Source organism: Anolis sagrei, chromosome 3 (genome assembly GCF_037176765.1).
Source record: "Anolis sagrei isolate rAnoSag1 chromosome 3, rAnoSag1.mat, whole genome shotgun sequence".
NCBI lineage: Eukaryota > Metazoa > Chordata > Lepidosauria > Squamata > Dactyloidae > Anolis > Anolis sagrei.
The window spans coordinates 104,074,149-104,093,925 of record NC_090023.1 but is presented as its reverse complement, the minus strand read 5'-3'; the positions used below and the strand labels follow the sequence as shown (position 1 = coordinate 104,093,925).

Genomic DNA, 19,777 nt, shown 5'->3' with positions numbered 1-19,777 from the left:
TAAATACTCCCTCTTCTTCTTGCTCCTCCTGAATTTCCTATCCTGATATTTCCATATGTAAGTCCTCCAGGATAAATGGATCGACAAAAAAGTTGTGAGTCAAATGTATATAAATTCATAGGATGCACTGCACCTTATACAAGAATTGATCACTGCCTCAACAAGGCTGAGCGGGGCACCGACCTGTCACACACATAGAAATTGATTCTAAAAAGGGATCCATGGGTCAAAAAGTTTGGGAACCACTGCTATAATGGAACTCCTCAGTTAGCAAACTATTTTGAGGTAGCCTTGAGTATTATAGTTCTAGCTTTCTTGTGGTTCCTTCCCCTACGTCTCCTGTAATATAGTACAAAAATGCAGTCATTCCCTACTTAAAGGTAAATCCCACTGATTTAATGGTTCTGCTTTCTTCAGGACCTTCAATGGAATAGGATTCAATCATGAACAATAAATATGTAAAAGTCAACAACAAAGGAGGGCAGGTACTGCAGTACCACAACTGGCTTTACATCTCAGCACCTGAAAATTATCTTGTCGTCTGCAAACACTACTCATCTATTAGGTGTGGCATATTTTTATTTGCCCTGGACACATATATGGCATTCATTTCACTTTTGCAGCATGATGGCGTTAACAGTATAGCATTACCTCTTTTGTGAAAAAAGGGGCGGCATAACTTTCGATACCAAAGTACAATTTCAGTCTTGAATAACAGGCAGATTATTACCGGAATAAGTATTAACAATACCAGTGCAGCAAGTCCTGTAAGATTTCTGGCTGCATTTGAAAATTAAAAAGAAAAACACAACATTAGAAATGACATCATACTCAGACAAATATGTATAAATGAACCTGTTGCATCTAGAAATCACCATGACTAAAATTCCCAAAGAGACAATGACAATGGTTCACAGGATGTTGTTCTAGCATTTCAAGTGGAATCATTGTGCTATAATTGTGTATTATACAAATGTCTTGGGACTAGATAAAGAAAAAGGAGGCTAGGCCCATTTGGACTACATAGCTACAGCAGTAAGATTCTACTTTAACTGCCATGGCTGTATCCTGTGAAATCTTAGGATTTGCAATTTGGTGAAACCTTAGTGGGTAAGTACACTTCACTTAAGTTTATATCTGAGAACTCCATAGGCTGGAGCCATTGAAATTAGAACTGAATAATAGCACTATAACTGTGTTATGTGATAGTGTCATGTGCAAGAACATGATGGGAACATATGAAAGAAAGCTAGGTATTTTATTCTGTTTCCCTTTTATTAATTCATCATCCTTTTTGTAGGCATGAATGTAGTACTTCTAACATATTCAAGGTCGGTGAATCAGAGGACAAAGTTCCATCTACTGTATATATACTATATATAAGACTAGTTTTTCAGCCCTTTTTTAGGCTGAAAAAGCCCTCCTTGGCTTACATTCAAGTCAAGATTATTTATTATTTTACTCTGTGTTGTTGTTATTGTTGTTGTTGTTACATTTATTATTTTCTCTATTTATAATAATAATGATTATTATTATTACATTTACATTATTTTACTCTATCATTATTATTGCATTTATTATTTTACTCTAATATTATTATTACATGTATTAAGTTCTCTGTTATTACTGATTATTACATTTCCATTGTTTTACTCTGTTATTATTTTATTACATTTATGATTTTACTCTATTTATTATTTTTGGAAGGATACGTAAGCACATTTACATTGAAGAAGGTTAAAATAATGGTTTAATCAGAGTTAGGCAGTCTTATCTTAAATTACAGTTTTATGTAAATATTCAAAAACATTTAACTTACTGATGTCTCAATAGATGTAATTTTATTGGTATGTATCTATTTTTATTTTGAAATTTACCAGTAGCTGCTGCATTTCTCACCCTCGGCTTATACTCGAGTCAATACGTTTTCCCAGTTTTTTGTGGTAAAATTAGGTGCCTCAGCTTATATTCAGGTCGCTTATACTCGAATATATATGGTACATCATCTTTATATGCAGCAAACAAAACTCATCTCTTAAGGAAACTCTGCCCTCTTCTGCATGAAGATGACTTTGAAATACACCATATTTAAAAACAGGTTGTGAAAGTCTGGCTCTTTGTCAAAACAGAAAGTACATGTACATATTTGTCAGACAGCTTCCCCAGATAGTAGTCAGAGTTAGCTTTAAAAACTTTTAGATCCATTTGACTTTTAGATCCATTTGAAGATTTTTTTTTCAATTCTCTCCCCCAAAGTTGAGTTTGGAAATTGCAGTGTGGCTACTAAAAAGTGAAAATGTTCTTAAAATATTCCATACTCCTAAGAAACACAGACATGGTTAAACTACGGTTGAAAATTATCTACATATTAGAAAGATGCATACAACAAGACATGTTTCTATATCAACTTGTAGAGGGTCACTCTATCTCCTACCGTGTAAAATATTTCAGATACTGTACTGGAAATATACCATATTCTAATTTCTTTGTATATTGGTATGTTTTCGTTTTTCCTCACCAGTTTGTAGCCTTCACAATCATACATTTCTATTCACAGATATTAGATTACTTACTTGGACGATGTATTGAGATGTATGCAGCAATTTGACCAGCTCTGCAAACAAACAGCTGGCCATAATCTTCATTCTGCAATTTTTTAATGGTCAGAGGGACCACGGAAAGCTGTCCTCCCTCAATATCATTGTCTTTTCTGTCCCCAAAAAAGTAGCAAAAAAAACATGTTGAAAATGTGCACTAAAGGTTCTTGTTTTGAGGGGAAAGGTGTGCTAAGTACAAAATTGTGGCCCAGAATTAGTTACTATCCCTTTTTGGGCTGATGCAAATATGCAGGAAACATTGACAGAGCATTTTCATGCAACTGTGCTACCCGAGATATTATATGCTATCAAAGAAACGTTACCCTAGTGAAATGTTTAGTGTGTGCCGTTATGGACCAGAACTTTGCTTATATTTCAAGAAAAACTTTCATATTTCAACAACACTTAGGGAAGTTCACACCAATTGAAGCTAATTATAAAATATAATAAAATTCCCAAACAGCAGCGATTTAAAGAAAACAGATAGCATGTTTTAAACATTATATTTAACCCACATATCAAATGCCTATTAGAATGTCTTCCGCATGCTGCAAAATACTGCCAAAGAGTACAATTCTCTGCACATATTTATGGTTTTGTCTTTTGCAGATTCGATTAGTCACAAATTTAATTTGAAATATTCTCTTGGAGAATCTTTATGGTCCAGTTCCTCCAGTCATGCTAGAGGACCTAGAGCTTCTTTCATTCTGAAGGACAAAAATAAAATAACTAGTACTATTGCGATAAGAATGTGAAGCAGCTAAGAAAATGTCCACAACATGCATACGATGACAAGTCACAGCCACCAAACTCATAAGTGAAGTGCTTTTACAATTCCCACATAGCTGAAAATACTGTGAACACTGGGTTGCTGTGAGTTTTAGGGGCTGTATGGCCATATTCCATTAGCATTATCTCCTGATGTTTCATCTGCATCTGTGGCCAACATTTTCACAGGTGTGTTAGAGGTGAGGCAAGTGGAGTGTGTGTGTGTGTGTGTGTGTGTGTGTGGAAGGCCTAGGGTAGGAGAAAGAACCCTTATCTATTTGAAGCAAGTGTAAATGTTGCATTTTTTTTGTCATGTCAGGAGCGACTTGAGAAACTGCAAGGCGCTTCTGGTGTGAGAGAATTGGCCGTCTGCAAGGATGTTGCCCAGGCGACGCCTGGATAATTTGATGCTTTTATCATCCTTGTGGGAGGCTTCTCTCATGTCCCCGAATGAGGAGCTGGAGCTGATAGAGGGGGCTCATCCGCCTCTCCCCGGATTCAAACCTGCGACCTGTCTGTCTTCAGTCCTGCCGGCACAGGGGTTTAACCCATTGCGCCACTGGGGGCTTCAATGTTGCAATTAGAAAGCTTGATTAGCATTGAGTAGCCTTGCAGCTGCAAAGTCATTCAGTGCAGGTATTTGTGTAGAGGTAGCCTGGCTGTTGTGTCTGGAAGCATCTTTTGTTTGGGAGGTGCTAATTGGCACTTGATTGTTAGCTGTCTGGAATTCCTGTTTCTGAGTAGTGTTCTTTATTTAGTGTCTTGATTCTGGTGTTTTTTAATACTGGAAACCAATTGTTGTTCATTTTCATGATTTCCTCCTTTCTGCTTGAAAACAAGAGTCCCCCCCCCTTTCCCCCCCCCTTTTTTTTTAAAGCACCACTTATAGTTGACTTACAGACAGATTTGGAATGACTCTTGAACAACACCATGCAAGTGTAGGTAATTTTATTCATGGTTGGGAAGGCTGTAGCTCATATTACAAGCCTCTTGTGATAATGGCCAAAATGATATTTTATAGTATTCAATAACAAAAGAAGTCAAAGTTTGCTCAATTCATTTACTTATTTAAGAAATATATACTTACTGGAAGCCTTCTTCAATTCTTCCTTTAAAAAGTAAATCAACAAGAGTATTATTGACCATCCAGGAAATAGAATAGAGGTTGTTTTTGGAATGTGAGACATTGCACTCTATAAGTATTTTGGATCCTGTAAAATTGGTAGCACAAAATGGTCATCAGAAACCTGTAATAAACTGTGGTTTCATATCCTGCAACTATCCCACTTTGACCAGTGCAAACACAGGCCGGTTCCACACAGGACTTCATCCAACGGCAATCGGGTTTAAGAAACTCAATTGGGTGCAGGTTAAAATCCATACACCTCCCTCCAAAACCCTCGCTTTTTTGAGGGGGTGTCTAGATGCCCTGCCGACCCTTCTGGGTCGGCAGGGCACCCAGAAAAGCTTTAAAAATTAAAAATAAGCCAGAGCTCTCCTGGTGCATAAAAATGATGAGAAAGGGGGACAAGGAGTGGTACCAGCAGTTCCCTCAGGTAAATTTGCGGGGATGGGGGGGGGGGCTGAATGCCATCCCTTTGGTTGACCCAGGATGGCATCTAGCCATCCCCCAAGGGGAAGCCCGGGGTTGTTGGACTGGGTGGGGATTGAAATACTGGAGGGAAAGGGTTATTTTAGCTCACTTCCTCTCAGGTTTTAGGTAAGTGTAGAAGGGGCCTTAGTTGAGTTAAAATGTCATCGTTTCTTACCCCTTCCCACCCCACCTCACTTCTTCCTTTCTTCTTGTCTTGCTTCTACAGCACTCCTAAGTTTTTAAACAAAACAGCCTATTTTGTGTGATTCTGAAATGTTTCCCAAGGTTAGCAGCCAGAACAAACACAGCATGTATTTTTGCATGTCAGGAGTGACTTGAGAAACTGGCACTTGCTTATGGTGTAAGAGAACTGGCCGTCTGCAAGGACGTTGCTCAGGGGACGCCCAGATGTTTTATCATGCTTTTGGGAGGCGTCTCTCATGTCCCCACATGGGGAGCTGGAGCTGACAGAGGGAGCTCATCTGCACTCTCCCTGGATTCAAACCTCCGACCTGTCGATCTTCAGTCCTACCGGCACAAGGGTTAACCCACTGCACCACCGGGGGCAAGCAAATGGGACAATCCTACTAGGAATGATAGCTGCCTTCCATTTCCAGCTCTTGGAATTGAACTGTGGGGCTTATGTACACCATTTTTAATTTTCTTAGTGCCAGTAAAATATATAGTAGTTGAAGCATTAGACTATGACTCTAGAGACGAGTCCTAATTAATCATGAAAATTCACTGGGTGCCATTGGTCAAGTTACACTCTCAATCTTAGAGGAAAGCAGAGGGCAATTTGGCTGAAAAGAAATCTTGTGATAGGATCCCCTTAGGGACATCATTGATTGGAACAGACTGAAAGGTACATAACAGCACTAAACAATTAATTTTTCCTTACTGAGATTAAAACATACTTGCAAAGTGGAAGGGTTTGTTACTTATTCTACAGTACCAATTCTACAGATTCTCTAATCAATTATTAGTATTTTTTAAAAAGCAGCTAAAGACTTACCAAGTTCAGCTTCAATGGTATGGTTTCTAGGATGCAGAATCTCAGTTCTCTTCCTCTGAATTTCTAGAAGTGAGATAAGCCACTGATATTTCTTTCATTTAAAAGATCGTTTATTTGTGTGAGTATATAGAAGAATTATGTAGGACAATGGAAATAACAAAATTTCAGAATATTTCAGATTTATAATAGTAATACTGCAATTTATATAGGATTTTACAATGTCCTAAGGACATCACAAATATTATCTTAGAAATCTTAACACTACTTCTGCAAACAGAGCCAGAATTCTGCCAGGGCCTTAAGTTTTCTTAAGAGAAATTAGAATTGCACAGTTGCATAATGTCTGTATCCAGTAGAAAACTACTTGTATATTGTTACATACCAGAGTTAGCAAAGTACACAATGTACATAGGTGCCTTGGGCACTCCCATGACTCATCTTCACAATTCCATAAAAGATCATCTACCTACATACCTCTGCTATGTAGATAGATATTCATAAAATTACAAACTCTAACAGGTCATATAGGATTCCAGTGATGATGATGGTGGTGGTGATGGTGATGATAACAAACAACAACAACAACAACTTTATTCTTATATCTCACCTACATCTCCCCAGAGAAACTCGGGGCAGCTTACATGGGAACAAAGCCCAATATAAACAAAGTTACAAAATAACACAATTAAAAAATATAACCATCAAATATATTAAACCAATACAATCTAAGACATCATAAATCATAACCAAACAGCAAGCAACCAATGGCCAAGAAAAGTGGGCATGTGCAGATTTGGGACTCATAAGGCAGGACAAGGGGTAATGCAACATAAACTGTAAGGTTGGGGGCTGGGAATAAAGTGCTGGAGATCCTACCTAAAGATGAGGGTTAGGCAGAATTCATCAGTAGTTGAACCATTATTTGAAAGCACATTGGAACAACCAAGTCTTCAGGTCTTTCTGAAAGGTGGACAAGGTGGAGGCTAATCTAATCTCCATAGGGAGAGAGTTCCAGAGATGAGGGGCCACCACCAAGAAGGCCCTCTCTCTCTTCCCCACCAACTGAGCTTACAATGGAGGTGGAAGTGAGAGAAGGGCCTCCCCAAAAGATCTTAGCACTTGCTCCAGTTCATAGAGGGAGATGCAGTCACAAAGAAAGACCCGAACCATTTAGCGATGGTTTGTATTGCTATGCAAATTGGAGGGACTGAGACTAAAAACCATGGTTTTAAGCTTAGAATTACAATCTCAATTCAAAGCAGGGCCATCTGAACATCCACTGGAAGTTGACCAAAGAGTCACATCGGAGGATCTTAATATTCCTAGAGAGAAAAATTCTCTAGCTATTTTGTAGCTCTTCCAGTGCAATTCTATGACCAACTTCCAAAGAAAAGTGACCCATAGAAGCTGAGCATAGAGTCATGCTGGAGGATCTAGTAAATTCCCAGAGAAATGTTGTCTAAGATTTTAAAAATTCAGGTTTTTTACTCACAGTTTTTCATTTTCATAGGGAATCTATGCCTAGCTGCTGTGGATGTGAAAGGCTAATTGAATGTAACTGGAAGAAATGTGTAATGTGGCTGTGTTATCTTTGCAGGGAAAAGAGCAAGGAGGAAGGAGGCAGGAGCCAGAACATTCTGGAGCTCAGGTCAGATAGCTGAGTTTGGATCTACATTGCCATATAATGGAATTTGGAACTGCATTATATGGTCAATGTACACCCATATCGTGCTGCACTTCATTATATGGGGTACTACACTGATCATATAATGCAGTTCCAAACTCCCTTGTATGACAGTGTAGATCCAACCAGAGTTTGTTGAGCAGAAGAATGGCTAAGTTTGGGGAAGAAGGAGGAAAGAATAGAAAAGCTGTAGTGAATGACCATGATTTCATTTAGTGCAAGAATAACAATGTTGACACTAGTTAGGCCTCCAAGGAGAGCGGAGAAGTATTTCTGCTACATCCTACCATGATAATTTGGGGTGAGCTGCAATGAACCCTTTGCATTCTTTTGTGTATGATTCACATAGTACTAAGCTCTTTGATAATTAAATGATTTTTCTTTCAAATCTGTCTCCCATTTCTTTTTTCTTTTGGCTGCACTCTTTTGCCATTTTGCTTTCCCCTTCTCCACTTTACCCATTTCTTTTCATTATACAGTCAAGGTTAAAAGGATTTGAACAAGAATGGGCATGTTAAATATATGACTATTAAAATACATATTCTATAGATTGTGTTTGGCATTCTTGGCTCTTGATTTAGTGTACAGGCTGAACATCCCTTATCCAGAATTCCAAAATTCAAAAACCCAAGTTGTCCACGTGGGTGGTTTTTTATTTTGTGTCAGGAGCGACTTGAGAAACTGCAAGTAGCTTCTGGTGGGAGCGAATTAGCCGTCTGCAAGGACATTATCCAGGGGATGCCCAGGTGTTTGACCATCTTGTGGAAAGCTGCTCTCATGTCTCTGCACAAGAAGCTGGAGCTGACAGATGGGAACCCACCACTCTCCCCGGAGAGATAGTTCAATGTAGACAAACTTTGTTTCAGGCACAAAATTATTTAAAATATTTTATATAAAATTATTTTCAAACTATGTAAGGTATATGAAACCTAATTTTGTGTTTACAATTGTTTACATTTAGACATATATGGAAATACAGGTTTTCCAAAATCCCCCAAAATCCAAAATACTTCTAGTTCCAAGCATTTCAGGAAAGAGATACTCAGCTTGTACTGTACTATATCAGCTTAACTTTTAACTGTCCTTTTATTTGAAGTTATCAACATGTATCTTAGTCATCCTGTAACTACAAAGTGAAAGGTAGGCTATACATTTAAGCAACAAATAATTCTTACAAAGAAAACAGGTATAATTGTCAAAGTACAAAATGACACTTACTTAAATCAGATACCCGAATACTCCTTGAGAAGTTGTATTTGTGCCTCAGATAAGTGTAGGATCCTCTGCACTGGTATTTTCCCATATCATCTTTATTGATATTATTTATTATAAGTTCAGATTCAGAGGTGCTAAATCGTTCACCCCTAACCGGATTGCATTCCTAAACACAAATTTATGTCATTAAACTTTGAGGCAGTAAAAATGCCTTCCACAAAATTGTTACATAGTGACTATGGAAATTTGCTTATTTTAGTCACAAATCTCAATAACCATTCATCACACATAGCTTACTCTATCTCTTGTTTTCTCTAATGTACACAAAAGCTATGCAGCCACACACCTGCATAAGCAACACACCATAAAGTAATCTGATTACTTTCACAGATAAAGGAATAATTGCATTATTTGTTTCGAGTATAGAATAGCATAAGCTATGTTTTTATTCTTCCTCTCTGTTCCTATGCATGACACAGACAAGTAAACTTTAATATGTACTTTAATTAGTTCTGGATGACTTCTTAATATCACATTTGTATTCCATTCTTCTTCCTTTCCCTTCCTTCTCCTATTGGACATGCTGGCTGGTGCTGATGGGACTTACAGGTCAACATATCTGGTGACCCAAAGGTTCTCCATTCAGGATCCAGAAAGTTCAGAGAAATGTGGCATCTTTTTATAGGAATTAGCACATAAGAGCTGGTATTCTATATTGGTTCAGCATGACATAAATATCCAATAATGGAATTATGCTGTGCAACCTCTGTACTGAATACTGCCAAATGCACTTTATGTGTACCTAGTTAACAATCTACAGTGTAATTGCAATCCACAAGGTGCAAAAGCTTTGCATAGAAGCAATGCATATTCACATGCTATTCGTCTACTTTTAATGTGTCAGTGGAGTGCAATTGTTGTATATTGTTTAGAAAAAGCACTCCACGTACATAACAGAGGTTATACTTATATTTTTCACTTGTGTAGACATACAAAATGACTTTGGGTTTCCTATAATGTTCCCCATAATGCCTTTGGGAAATACTTTACAATCTTCTTCTTTTCTGTATTGTCGAAGGCTTTCATGGCCGGAATCACTGGGTTGTTGTAGGTTTTTTTCAGGCTATATGGCCATGTTCTAGAGGCATTTCTCCTGATGTTTCGCCTGCATCAGAGGTAGTGAGGATGCTTGCCATAGATGCAGGTGAAACATCAGGAGAAATGCCTCTAGAACATGGTCATATAGCCCGGAAAAAAAAACCTACAACAACCCAGTTCTTCTCTTCTATTTTTTAGTACCAGGGCACAAGCGTCTGATTTAAGATTTCAATTATTCACAATGTCCAGACCAAGGATCCTGAAACTTTTAAAGCAGATGGTCAGTTCACAGTTCCTCAGACTGTTGTAGGCCAGACTACAGCTTGAAAAAAACATGAACAAGTTCCTATGCACATTGCATATATCTTATTTGTAGTGCAAAAAAGAAGAAAACCCTTGGGGAAAAAAACAATACAATATTTAAAATGAAGAACAATTATTAAACAACACAAACTTACAAGTATTTCAGTGAGAAGTATGGGCCTGTTTCTTGCTTATGATAATTAGAATTATTGTTGTATGCCTTTTTTCTGACTTAGGGTCTCTCTAAGTCAAAAGTTTAGGGTGGGAGCAAGTAAATTATCTTGGAGGTTGCATCTGGCCCACAGGCTTTCATTTGGGGACCCCTGGGCCAAACTATGGAATGTCTACCCCTCTCACACCATCTGCAGTGCAGCTTGTTTAAACTATGTTTTGTGATATCATGCCATCAGATTCTTATTTTATAAGCAGTGGTTCTCAACCTGTGGGTCCCCAGATGTTTTGGCCTTCAACTCCCAGAAATCCTAACAGCTGGTAAACTGGCTGGGATTTCTGGGAGTTGTAGGCCGAAACACCTAGGGACCCACAGACTGAGAACCACTGCTTTACAGTAAACTTCTGACTTTTCCCCTTCACTTGTCATTTTAATTATAGTTCATTACCTGTCACTTCTGTCACTTCAGAAAGCATGATTTCCCATTGCAGCTAAACTCTGTTAGTAAAAGAATCCATAGTAATTGGTATTGCTCTCCAGAATTTTAGAAAATGGGTTTTCCACTCTGGATCCTTTTAAGTAGATATGCCAGTATCTGAACCTTAGAGCCTCTATAAGCAAAGCACATTCTGCGCAACTGACCTTTGTGCATGTTCCTTCCAGCTACCTATCAACTTACGGTGACCCCGGGATTTTCATAAGGCTAAAAATACTCAGAGGTAGTTCTGCCAGTTGCTTCTTTTGAAATATTGCCTTTGGCACCTACCAATATATTTCAGACAACCAATGAATACAAGGTGCTGTAGGCAACCTGAAGCCACAAACACACAGTTCAATGAATATGTTTTGCATACAGATGCTCCCATATTCCATTCCTGGCATGTCTATTGAAAAGAATCAAAAATAGAAAAGACTGTTCCCTGAAATTCTGGAGAGTAAATGTCAATTCAAATAGACAACAATGGATTAAATGGAGTTACATTCTGATGGTATAAACATCTTCTAGCTTCAAGAAGTTTTTTTTTTCCTTCCAAGTTCAGAACTTACATAAAACCCAATAAATTTATGTTACATTACTTATTTTCACAGCTCTGCTTCCTTTATATATTGTAAAATACTAATGATCTCATCAGACAGGCTGGGGAAAAGTGGGAGAAAGAGGAGGGAAACGTCCTCCTTCATTGCCTACTGTCTTTCCTTGACTTCTGGGATGGCCTCCCATCCCATGTTGTTTCCCGTCCTTTCCCCGCTTCCTCTTCGTGTGAAACAATGCATGAAGAGTCAGATAACAACCAACTCCTCCAAAGGCGCTCTGGGCTCCATTTCTCCATGCTGCTGAAACAGAGTCCCACCAGAAGTTATCCTGCGTCATGTGATGGGCTCTGTGGGACTCCGTTTCAGCAACATGGAGAAACTGGGAGAAGACACAGAGAAGACTACATCTGATAAGGTCCTAACATGGCTACTTCTTTGAAAACTTGACAAATTCTCTTTCTTCGATACAGAGAATAATGCCTCATTCCAATTTATCATTACGAGGGACACACATCACATCTGATTGTTGCCCGAAAATGTGGGGGGGAAAGTAGTTTCAGGTAGCTTTGGGAGCAGCAAAGCTACCTGAAATTTCGTACAGTTTTTTTTTATTATGTCCACCTTTTGTATGTTTGCTTCTCTGTGTCACTTTAGCCATATCATAAATTCATAAACTAACATTTATTGGCATTCTACTTAGGAGTTCATCAGCGATAAATCCACTACGTTGCTTCTAATAAGCCAGTGCTATCCTAGATGAGGCATTATTTCAGCCCAGCATTTAGGCCAGGCATGGGCAAACTTCAGCCCTCCAGGTGTTCTGGACTTCAATTCCCACAATTTCTAATAGCTGGTAAGCTGGCTGGGATTTCTGGCAGTTGAAGTCCAAAACAACTGGAGGGCTGAAGTTTGCCCATGGCTGATTTATCTGATACAGTGGAAACATGCAGAGACTTATCAGGCCCTAGAAGTGCTAAGTTCCCTTTATGTCTATTTACTCTAGAAAGACTTGTTCAGAATCTAGCTAGAAAAATACATTATTTAAAATGTCCCAGGATAATTTCTAGAAATTCATTCAACAGAGAACAAATAAATTGCTCCCTTTCCAATAAGATTAACTTAGTAACACTACTGAGTTAGTCTTAAAATGGAAATGAAGGATTGGGAATTCCATGTCATTATAGCATTAGTTAGGTAGTATTGACAATTATGCTACAGAAAGAAAGAAATACCTTAAACCAATCAATGGACAAATCGTCCGGCTCTTGTCCTAACAAATGATCCTTGTAATTGCACACAATCTTCTCATTTGTTGCGACTGGTATCCTTTGCTCGAAGAAGTGATTCTCATTAAAGCAAAGGGAACCACTGTGGTTGAATACTTCTATTTGGAAATTCTTTTTGTAACATTTTGTTGAATCCCTGTATTTAAGCAGGAAAAAAGCATTTTTGTTACATTAACTGTAATCCCCGCTTTCTTTCTTTTTTTCAACATTAAGGATGTTCACAATGCAAATTATTATAGGGTGCATCTATACTGTATAATAATATGATTTGATACCATTTTAACAGCCTTGGCACAATCCTATAGAAGCCCAAGAGGCATATTTTGGGGAGGCACCAGCACTCCTTGATAGAGAAGGCTAAAGACATCGTAAACTACAACTCCCATAATTCCAGCACATTGGGTTATAGCAGTTACAGTGGTGTCAAACTGCATTACTTCTACAGTGTAGATGCACCCATACAAACATATCAAAAGATAAGCATTCAATTATAGCCTAAAGTCTTTGTACACAGCTTATCTGCAAAATACTTCCATAAGCCATGGTTCAAGAATGACTGACGTACGACATATAACATGATTCAAATACCTAATGGTTGACTAAAAATTATTCATTCCACACAAACTGTATCCAGCCAAAAAGCACCACAGATAAATACAAGCTCTCACTGTGTAATGCATTCATATGATCCAGAATCATGATATGTCACAGGCAGAAACCACAGCGCAGTATCTTGCTGATGAATTCTTGATGAATTTTGTTTAGTTATAGGAGTTTTGCTTCCATTTCTGTACCAGTAGGTGCTAGAGTCGGTATGCTGAAAACAATCAATTCCAAGAACTTCTCCTTCCTCAATACGTTTCTGAGATGTGTTTTCTACCAGAATGCATTTCTCTGCAGAGAAGATTAGATTTTGAATCAGTGAGACTGTCTTCACTGTGGGGTACATTTAAAAGAGAAAACAATGGTTAGTCATGATAACAGGCAACTAGAACGAGGGTATTAGAAAGATGGATGCTTGGTTGTATTGGTTCTTCTAGACCAGGTTTTCATGGGCAAATAAACAGACTCCCTTTGCAACTGCTGTGGGAAATCCTCCTGACCTATGGCTGGTTTTTCCAGCAGAAGCACTGCTTCCAGCCATGAATCCAGAAGAAGGGAGCCGGAATTTACTTTGGAGCTCCACGGGCCACAGAGCCTGTCAGTTCCCTTTCTTTCTTGCCCATGTATGCATATCAAAACACCAAAAACCTAGAACCATGGATTTTTTTCATGTCAGGAGTGACTTGAGAAATGGCAAGTTGCTTCTCATGTGAAAGATCTTAATCTACTAACTGGTTCATAGACGGAGATACGTTCGGACAGGTAAGTTGGACCGGAGCCATTTAGGGCTTTATAGGCTAAAGCCAGTACTCTGAATCGTGCTCGGTAGCTAATAGGCAGCCAATGAATTTGCCACAACAGAGGGGTTGTATGCTCCCTGTGCGACACCCCAGTTAACAACATGGCTGCTGCGCATTGAACTATTTGCAGCTTCCAAACAGTCTTTGAAGGCAACCCCATGTAGAGCGCATTGCAGTAGTCTAGACGGGATGTAACAAGAGCGTGAACTACCATGGCCAAGTCAGACTTCCCAAGGTACATGCACAGTTGGTGCACAAATCTTAGTTGTGCAAACGCCCCCCTGGTCACTGCTGACACCTGGGGTTCCAGGCTCAGTAATGGGCCAGATTATAATGTGAAAAAAACATGAATGAATTCCTATGCACACTACACATATCTTATTTGTAGTACAAAAAAAACTTTAAAACAATACAATAATTAAAATGAAGAACAATTTAAACAAATATAAACTTATTTGTACTTCAATGGGACATGTGGGCCTGCTTTTGGCTGATAAGATAGGATTGTGGTTGTTGTTGTTGTTGTTGTTGTGTGCTTTCAAGTCACTTCAGACTTAGGTTGACCCTGAGGGAGGGCCGGGTAAATGACCTTGGAGGGCCCCATTCGGCCCCCGGACCTTAGTTTGAGGACACCTGGTCTATGGTATCAAAGGCCGCTGAAAGGTCCAGGAGAACCAACAGGGACACGCTCCCCCTGTCAAGCTCTCTGCGGGGATCATTCACTAAGGAGACCAAGGCTGTCTCAGTTCCATGACCTGGTCTGAAGCCAGACTGTGCCGAATCTAGATAATCCATGTCTTCCAAGAATCCCTGGAGCTGCGAAGCAACCACACGTTCCACAACTTTGCCCAAGTAGGGGAGATTGAACACTGACCGAAAGTTATTCAAATTAGTGGGGTCCAGTTATGGTTTTTTCAACAGCAGTTTGATCACAGCTTGTTTTAAGCTCGCTGGAATTTTGCCTCTCCGAAGGGAGACATTCACCACCACCTTTACTCACTCAACCAAACCCCTTCTGGCTCCCTTTCTTAGCCAGGAAGGGCAGGGGTCTAGGATGCATGTGGTTGCCCTTGCCTCTCCAAGGATCTTGTCCACATCCTCGGGTTGCACAAATTGAAATGAATCCATTAAAACTGGACAAGTAGATGCTATCAATACATCCTCAGAGACTGCAGAAACCATGGTGTCAAGGTTGGAGCTAATTAAAGCAACTTTATCTGAGAAAAACTGGGCAAAGATCTCACATTGAGTTACTGAGAGGTCTGAGATCTCATTCTGTGAGGGGGTGTTTAACAAACCTCTGACATATGAAATAATTCAGCTGGTTGATTTCTCACAGCTGCTATCTTGATTTCAATGTAGGAATGTTTTGCAGCTTCTATTGCCTTTGAGTATGCTCTTATTTGGGTAACGGCCTGTTTTTTGTTTGACTCGCTCTGCAACCCTGACCACATGTGCTCTAGACCTCTCGTCTTGCGTTTCATCACTGCCACCTCCCTGGAAAACCAGGAAGCTGGTTTACCTCTTTGCATTGTGAGGGGATGCTCCGGAGTGATCGTGTCTATTGCCCCAGCCAACTCCCCATTATAGAGAGAGACTAGAGCATCAACAGAATCACCTGCCAAGGTGGCGGGAAAATCCCCAAGAGCCATCAGGAATCCTTCTGGATCCATAAGCCTCCTGGGGCAGACCATCTTAATGGGTCCTCTACCTCTGCGGAGGTTATGGGGTGAAGTAAGTCTAAACTTGATCAAGTAGTGTATCCTTCTCCAAAACACATTTACTAGGGAGCGAGCAAATGGTTCACAAGCTCACACAGATATTTTTTGCTCGTTTGGTTGGTCTAATAAAGACTTTAACAGAATATGGAGTTTGGATTTTGCCTTTTGAAATGGTCAACATTGCTATCCTTGCCTATGTATATATTTAATTAATTTTGAATTTAAGACTACACAAATAAGGTTTGCTTATTATCTTCAGAATTTCATTAACACTTTTGAAATATCTTTAAACTCAGGGGCTTCCTGAGTTTAAAAATTAACTGCTCTGTTTGAGGGGAGGGGCTTCCTGAGTTTAAAAATTGAGGGGAGGGGCTTCCTGGTTATCCTATATAAACCAGTGTCTGAACCCAAGGGGCAGCTGGGCTTTCCACAGAAGTTGAGGAAGCAGGAACCCATTTTGTTTCCTTCTGCTTCAGGGTAAGCTTTGTTTAAATTTAACAGCTTTCAGCGCTGCTTTCTTTGAGAGGCGGGGCTTCCTGAGTTTAAAAATTAACTGCTCTGTTTGAGGGGAGGGGCTTCCTGAGTTTAAAAATTGAGGGGAGGGGCTTCCTGGTTATCCTATATAAACCAGTGTCTGAAGCCAAGGGGCAGCTGGGCTTTCCACAGAAGTTGAGGAAGCAGGAACCCATTTTGTTTCCTTCTGCTTCAGGGTAAGCTTTGTTTAAATTTAACAGCTTTCAGCGCTGCTTTCTTTGAGAGGCGGAGCTTCCTGAGTTTAAAAATTAACTGCTCTGTTTGAGGGGAGGGGCTTCCTGAGTTTAAAAATTGAGGGGAGGGGCTTCCTGGTTATCCTATATAAACCATTTTGTTTCCTTCTGCTTCAGGGTAAGCTTTGTTTAAATTTAACAGCTTCCTGTACTTTCACCCCTGCATACAGACAACAACATCAAACACACACCAAGAGGAGGTCATTAGCAACCTCCAGATGGAACAAACACGAAAACTTCCCATCTCATGCACAAGCTGTGGCATGTTTAGCTTTTTCACACTACAGTTACTCAATTACATCTGCCCCAAGTGTACACAGATCACTCACATGGAACACAGGATACGACAACTCGAGGACCGTATTAAGACCCGTAAGGACATTCAGGAACTTGAACTGTTCTTAGACACCACACGCCACACTGGCCTAGACACGCAGCCCATATCACACCAACATTACGGGGAGGCTCAACAGAACAGCACCTCAGATGTGGACAACCCTCAGGCTTGGAGAAATGTCACCCTTAGAAGGACACATAGGACCCGGAAGCCTCCTCAGAATACTTCTGCTCAGCTGCAGTTACACAATAGATTCCAAATTCTCACACAACTAGCACCTGACCAAGAAACACAACACATTGGGGAAGACCAGAATGGCTTAGATACTGATCAGTGGCTCATCCTTGATCAGTGTGCAGGGGATAGCCCTGACTGGGACAACACTTCACAACATTCACACTTGCACAATCGTGCAGGTGTACCATCCCCAACCATAGACCAGGAGCAACAGGAACACATACAGGAGAACCATAGGCTCTTGGACGAATCTCAATGGATTGTCCTTGACGAATGCACCGGGGATGTCGAGGAGGAGGACAACACTTTTCGCCTACACAATTCACACCAACAGGATCACTTTTCTGGAGACCTACACACTACATTGCACAAAAGGGGCCCTGTCATTCCTGAAAGTAAACAGGTCTTGGTAGTAGGCGACTCCCTCCTTAGAGGAACGGAAGCTGTCATTTCCAGACCAGATGGGATGGCTCGAGAAATATGCTGCCTACCGGGGGCAAAAATACACCATATCACTCAGAGGCTCACCAGGCTCCTCAAGCCCTATCACCGTCCTCCCCTCATGTTGATTCATGTAGGAACCAATGATACTGCAAGGCATACGTTTCAAAAGATCACAAATGATTTTCGAGCTCTAGGAGCAATGCTAAAAGAATGTAATGTACAGGTGGTCTTTTCATCCCTCCTCCCTGTTGTAAGACACGGACCCACAAGAGCCAGAAAAATAGTACAGGTCAATGACTGGCTTAGAAAATGGTGTCAGGAGGAACGCTTTGGCTTCCTCGACCATGGCCTGCTATTCCAGGAGGATGGCCTACTGGCAAGGGATGGGGTGCATCTCACACAAGTAGGAAAACACCTTTTTGCTCACAGACTCGCAAACCTCATTAGACGCACTTTAAACTAGGTCCACCGGGGGAGGGGGACAACAGCCTTGCGAACACTACTTTACCCATAATGTCTGGGAATCGCCAGAAGGCTAAACGGAGGGTTGCACAAACACAACAAGGACCAAGTACCAAAAGCACAATAATCCCAATTAAACAGCTCAAGGGAAGATCCCAGGGGCTCACATGTCTTTACACTAATGCACAGAGCATGGGAAATAAACAAGACGAACTCCAACTTCTAGCACTACACCACAAATATGATATCATAGCCATCACTGAAACCTGGTGGGATGACTCCTATCGCTGGAATGTAGATATCGAGGGGTATAACCTCTTTCACAGAAACCAAACAAAGGGGAGAGGAGGCAGAGTAGCCTTATATGTCAAAAACTCTTATGCTGCAGAAGACATTCAAGACAGCAATCTGGGAAACCAGCTTGAAATCATCTGGATAAGAATCAAGGGAACTGGGACTCAAAAAGATGTCGTTGTAGGCGTCTACTACAGACCCCCAAGCCAGGAGGAAGATCTTGATGAAGTCTTCTGCCAACAGTTGACCAAACAGGCACAGAAAAGAGATGTAGTAGTCATGGGCGATTTCAACTATCCCGATATTTGCTGGAAAACAAACTCGGCCAAGAGTACAAGGTCCAACAAATTCCTCGCTTGCCTTGCAGACAATTTCATGGTCCAGAAGGTAGAAGAGGCAACAAGGGGATTGGCTACTCTTGATCTCATCCCAACAAATGCGGAGGACCTGATCGATGCGGTCGAAGTGGTAGGATCCTTAGGGGCAAGTGACCATGTGCTCCTGCAATTTGAGGTACAAAGGAAGGCCGAAACTAAGACAAGTCAAACCCGCATTTTGGACTTTAGGAGAGCTGATTTCCAAAAAATGAAGGAAACGCTGAGCAGCATTCCATGGACACTGATACTAAAAGACAAGGGAGCTACGGATGGATGGGAATTTCTCAAGAGTGAAATACTCAAGACGCAATTGCAAACCGTGCCAACAAAGAGAAAAAATAGGACAAGTGCAAAGAAGCCAGAATGGATGTCCAAAGAACTTCTAACTGTGCTAAGACACAAAAGAGACATGCACAAGAAGTGGAAAAAGGGAGAAATCACCAAAGAAGAATTCAAACAAATAGCCAACACCTGTAGGGAAAAGGTCCGCAAAGCTAAAGCAAAAAACGAGCTCAGACTTGCCAGGGACATTAAAAACAATAAAAAGGGCTTCTATTCTTATGTCAGTAGAAAAAGGAAAAACAAGGAGGCGATAGGACCTCTTCGCGGAGAAGATGGGGCAATGCTGACAGGGGATAGGGAAAAGGCAGAACTACTTAATGCCTTCTTTGCCTCGGTCTTCTCACAAAAAGAGAGTCTTCAACCTCAGCAAGATGGAGTGGATGAGGGATTGGAGGACATCCAACCCCAAATTGGGAAAGAAGTCGTCCAGGAATACCTGGCCGCTCTTAATGAGTTCAAGTCCCCAGGGCCAGATCAACTAGACCCCAGAGTATTGAAGGAACTAGCGGAAGTCATTTCGGAACCATTGGCAACCATCTTTGAGAGTTCTTGGAGAACGGGAGAAGTTCCAGCAGATTGGAGGAGGGCCAATGTGGTCCCAATCTTCAAGAAGGGAAAAAAGGATG

General features: G+C 40.5%; 1 protein-coding gene across 4 annotated transcripts in view; it reads right to left on the bottom strand.

The window, feature by feature from the left end:
* LOC132771569 (interleukin-1 receptor-like 2) overlaps nucleotides 1–19,777 on the bottom strand; it is a 34,476-nt gene that overhangs the window by 4,029 nt on the left and 10,670 nt on the right. For all 4 annotated transcript variants that reach the window (XM_067466835.1, XM_060769743.2, XM_060769739.2 and 1 more), the window contains 7 exons: nucleotides 13,436–13,661; nucleotides 12,714–12,903; nucleotides 8,877–9,039; nucleotides 5,975–6,037; nucleotides 4,453–4,576; nucleotides 2,574–2,710; nucleotides 652–780 (listed from right to left, as the gene is read on the bottom strand). In XM_067466835.1, the coding sequence (XP_067322936.1) occupies nucleotides 652–780; nucleotides 2,574–2,710; nucleotides 4,453–4,576; nucleotides 5,975–6,037; nucleotides 8,877–9,039; nucleotides 12,714–12,903; nucleotides 13,436–13,661 (1,032 nt within the window). The remainder of the gene's footprint in view (nucleotides 1–651; nucleotides 781–2,573; nucleotides 2,711–4,452; nucleotides 4,577–5,974; nucleotides 6,038–8,876; nucleotides 9,040–12,713; nucleotides 12,904–13,435; nucleotides 13,662–19,777) is intronic.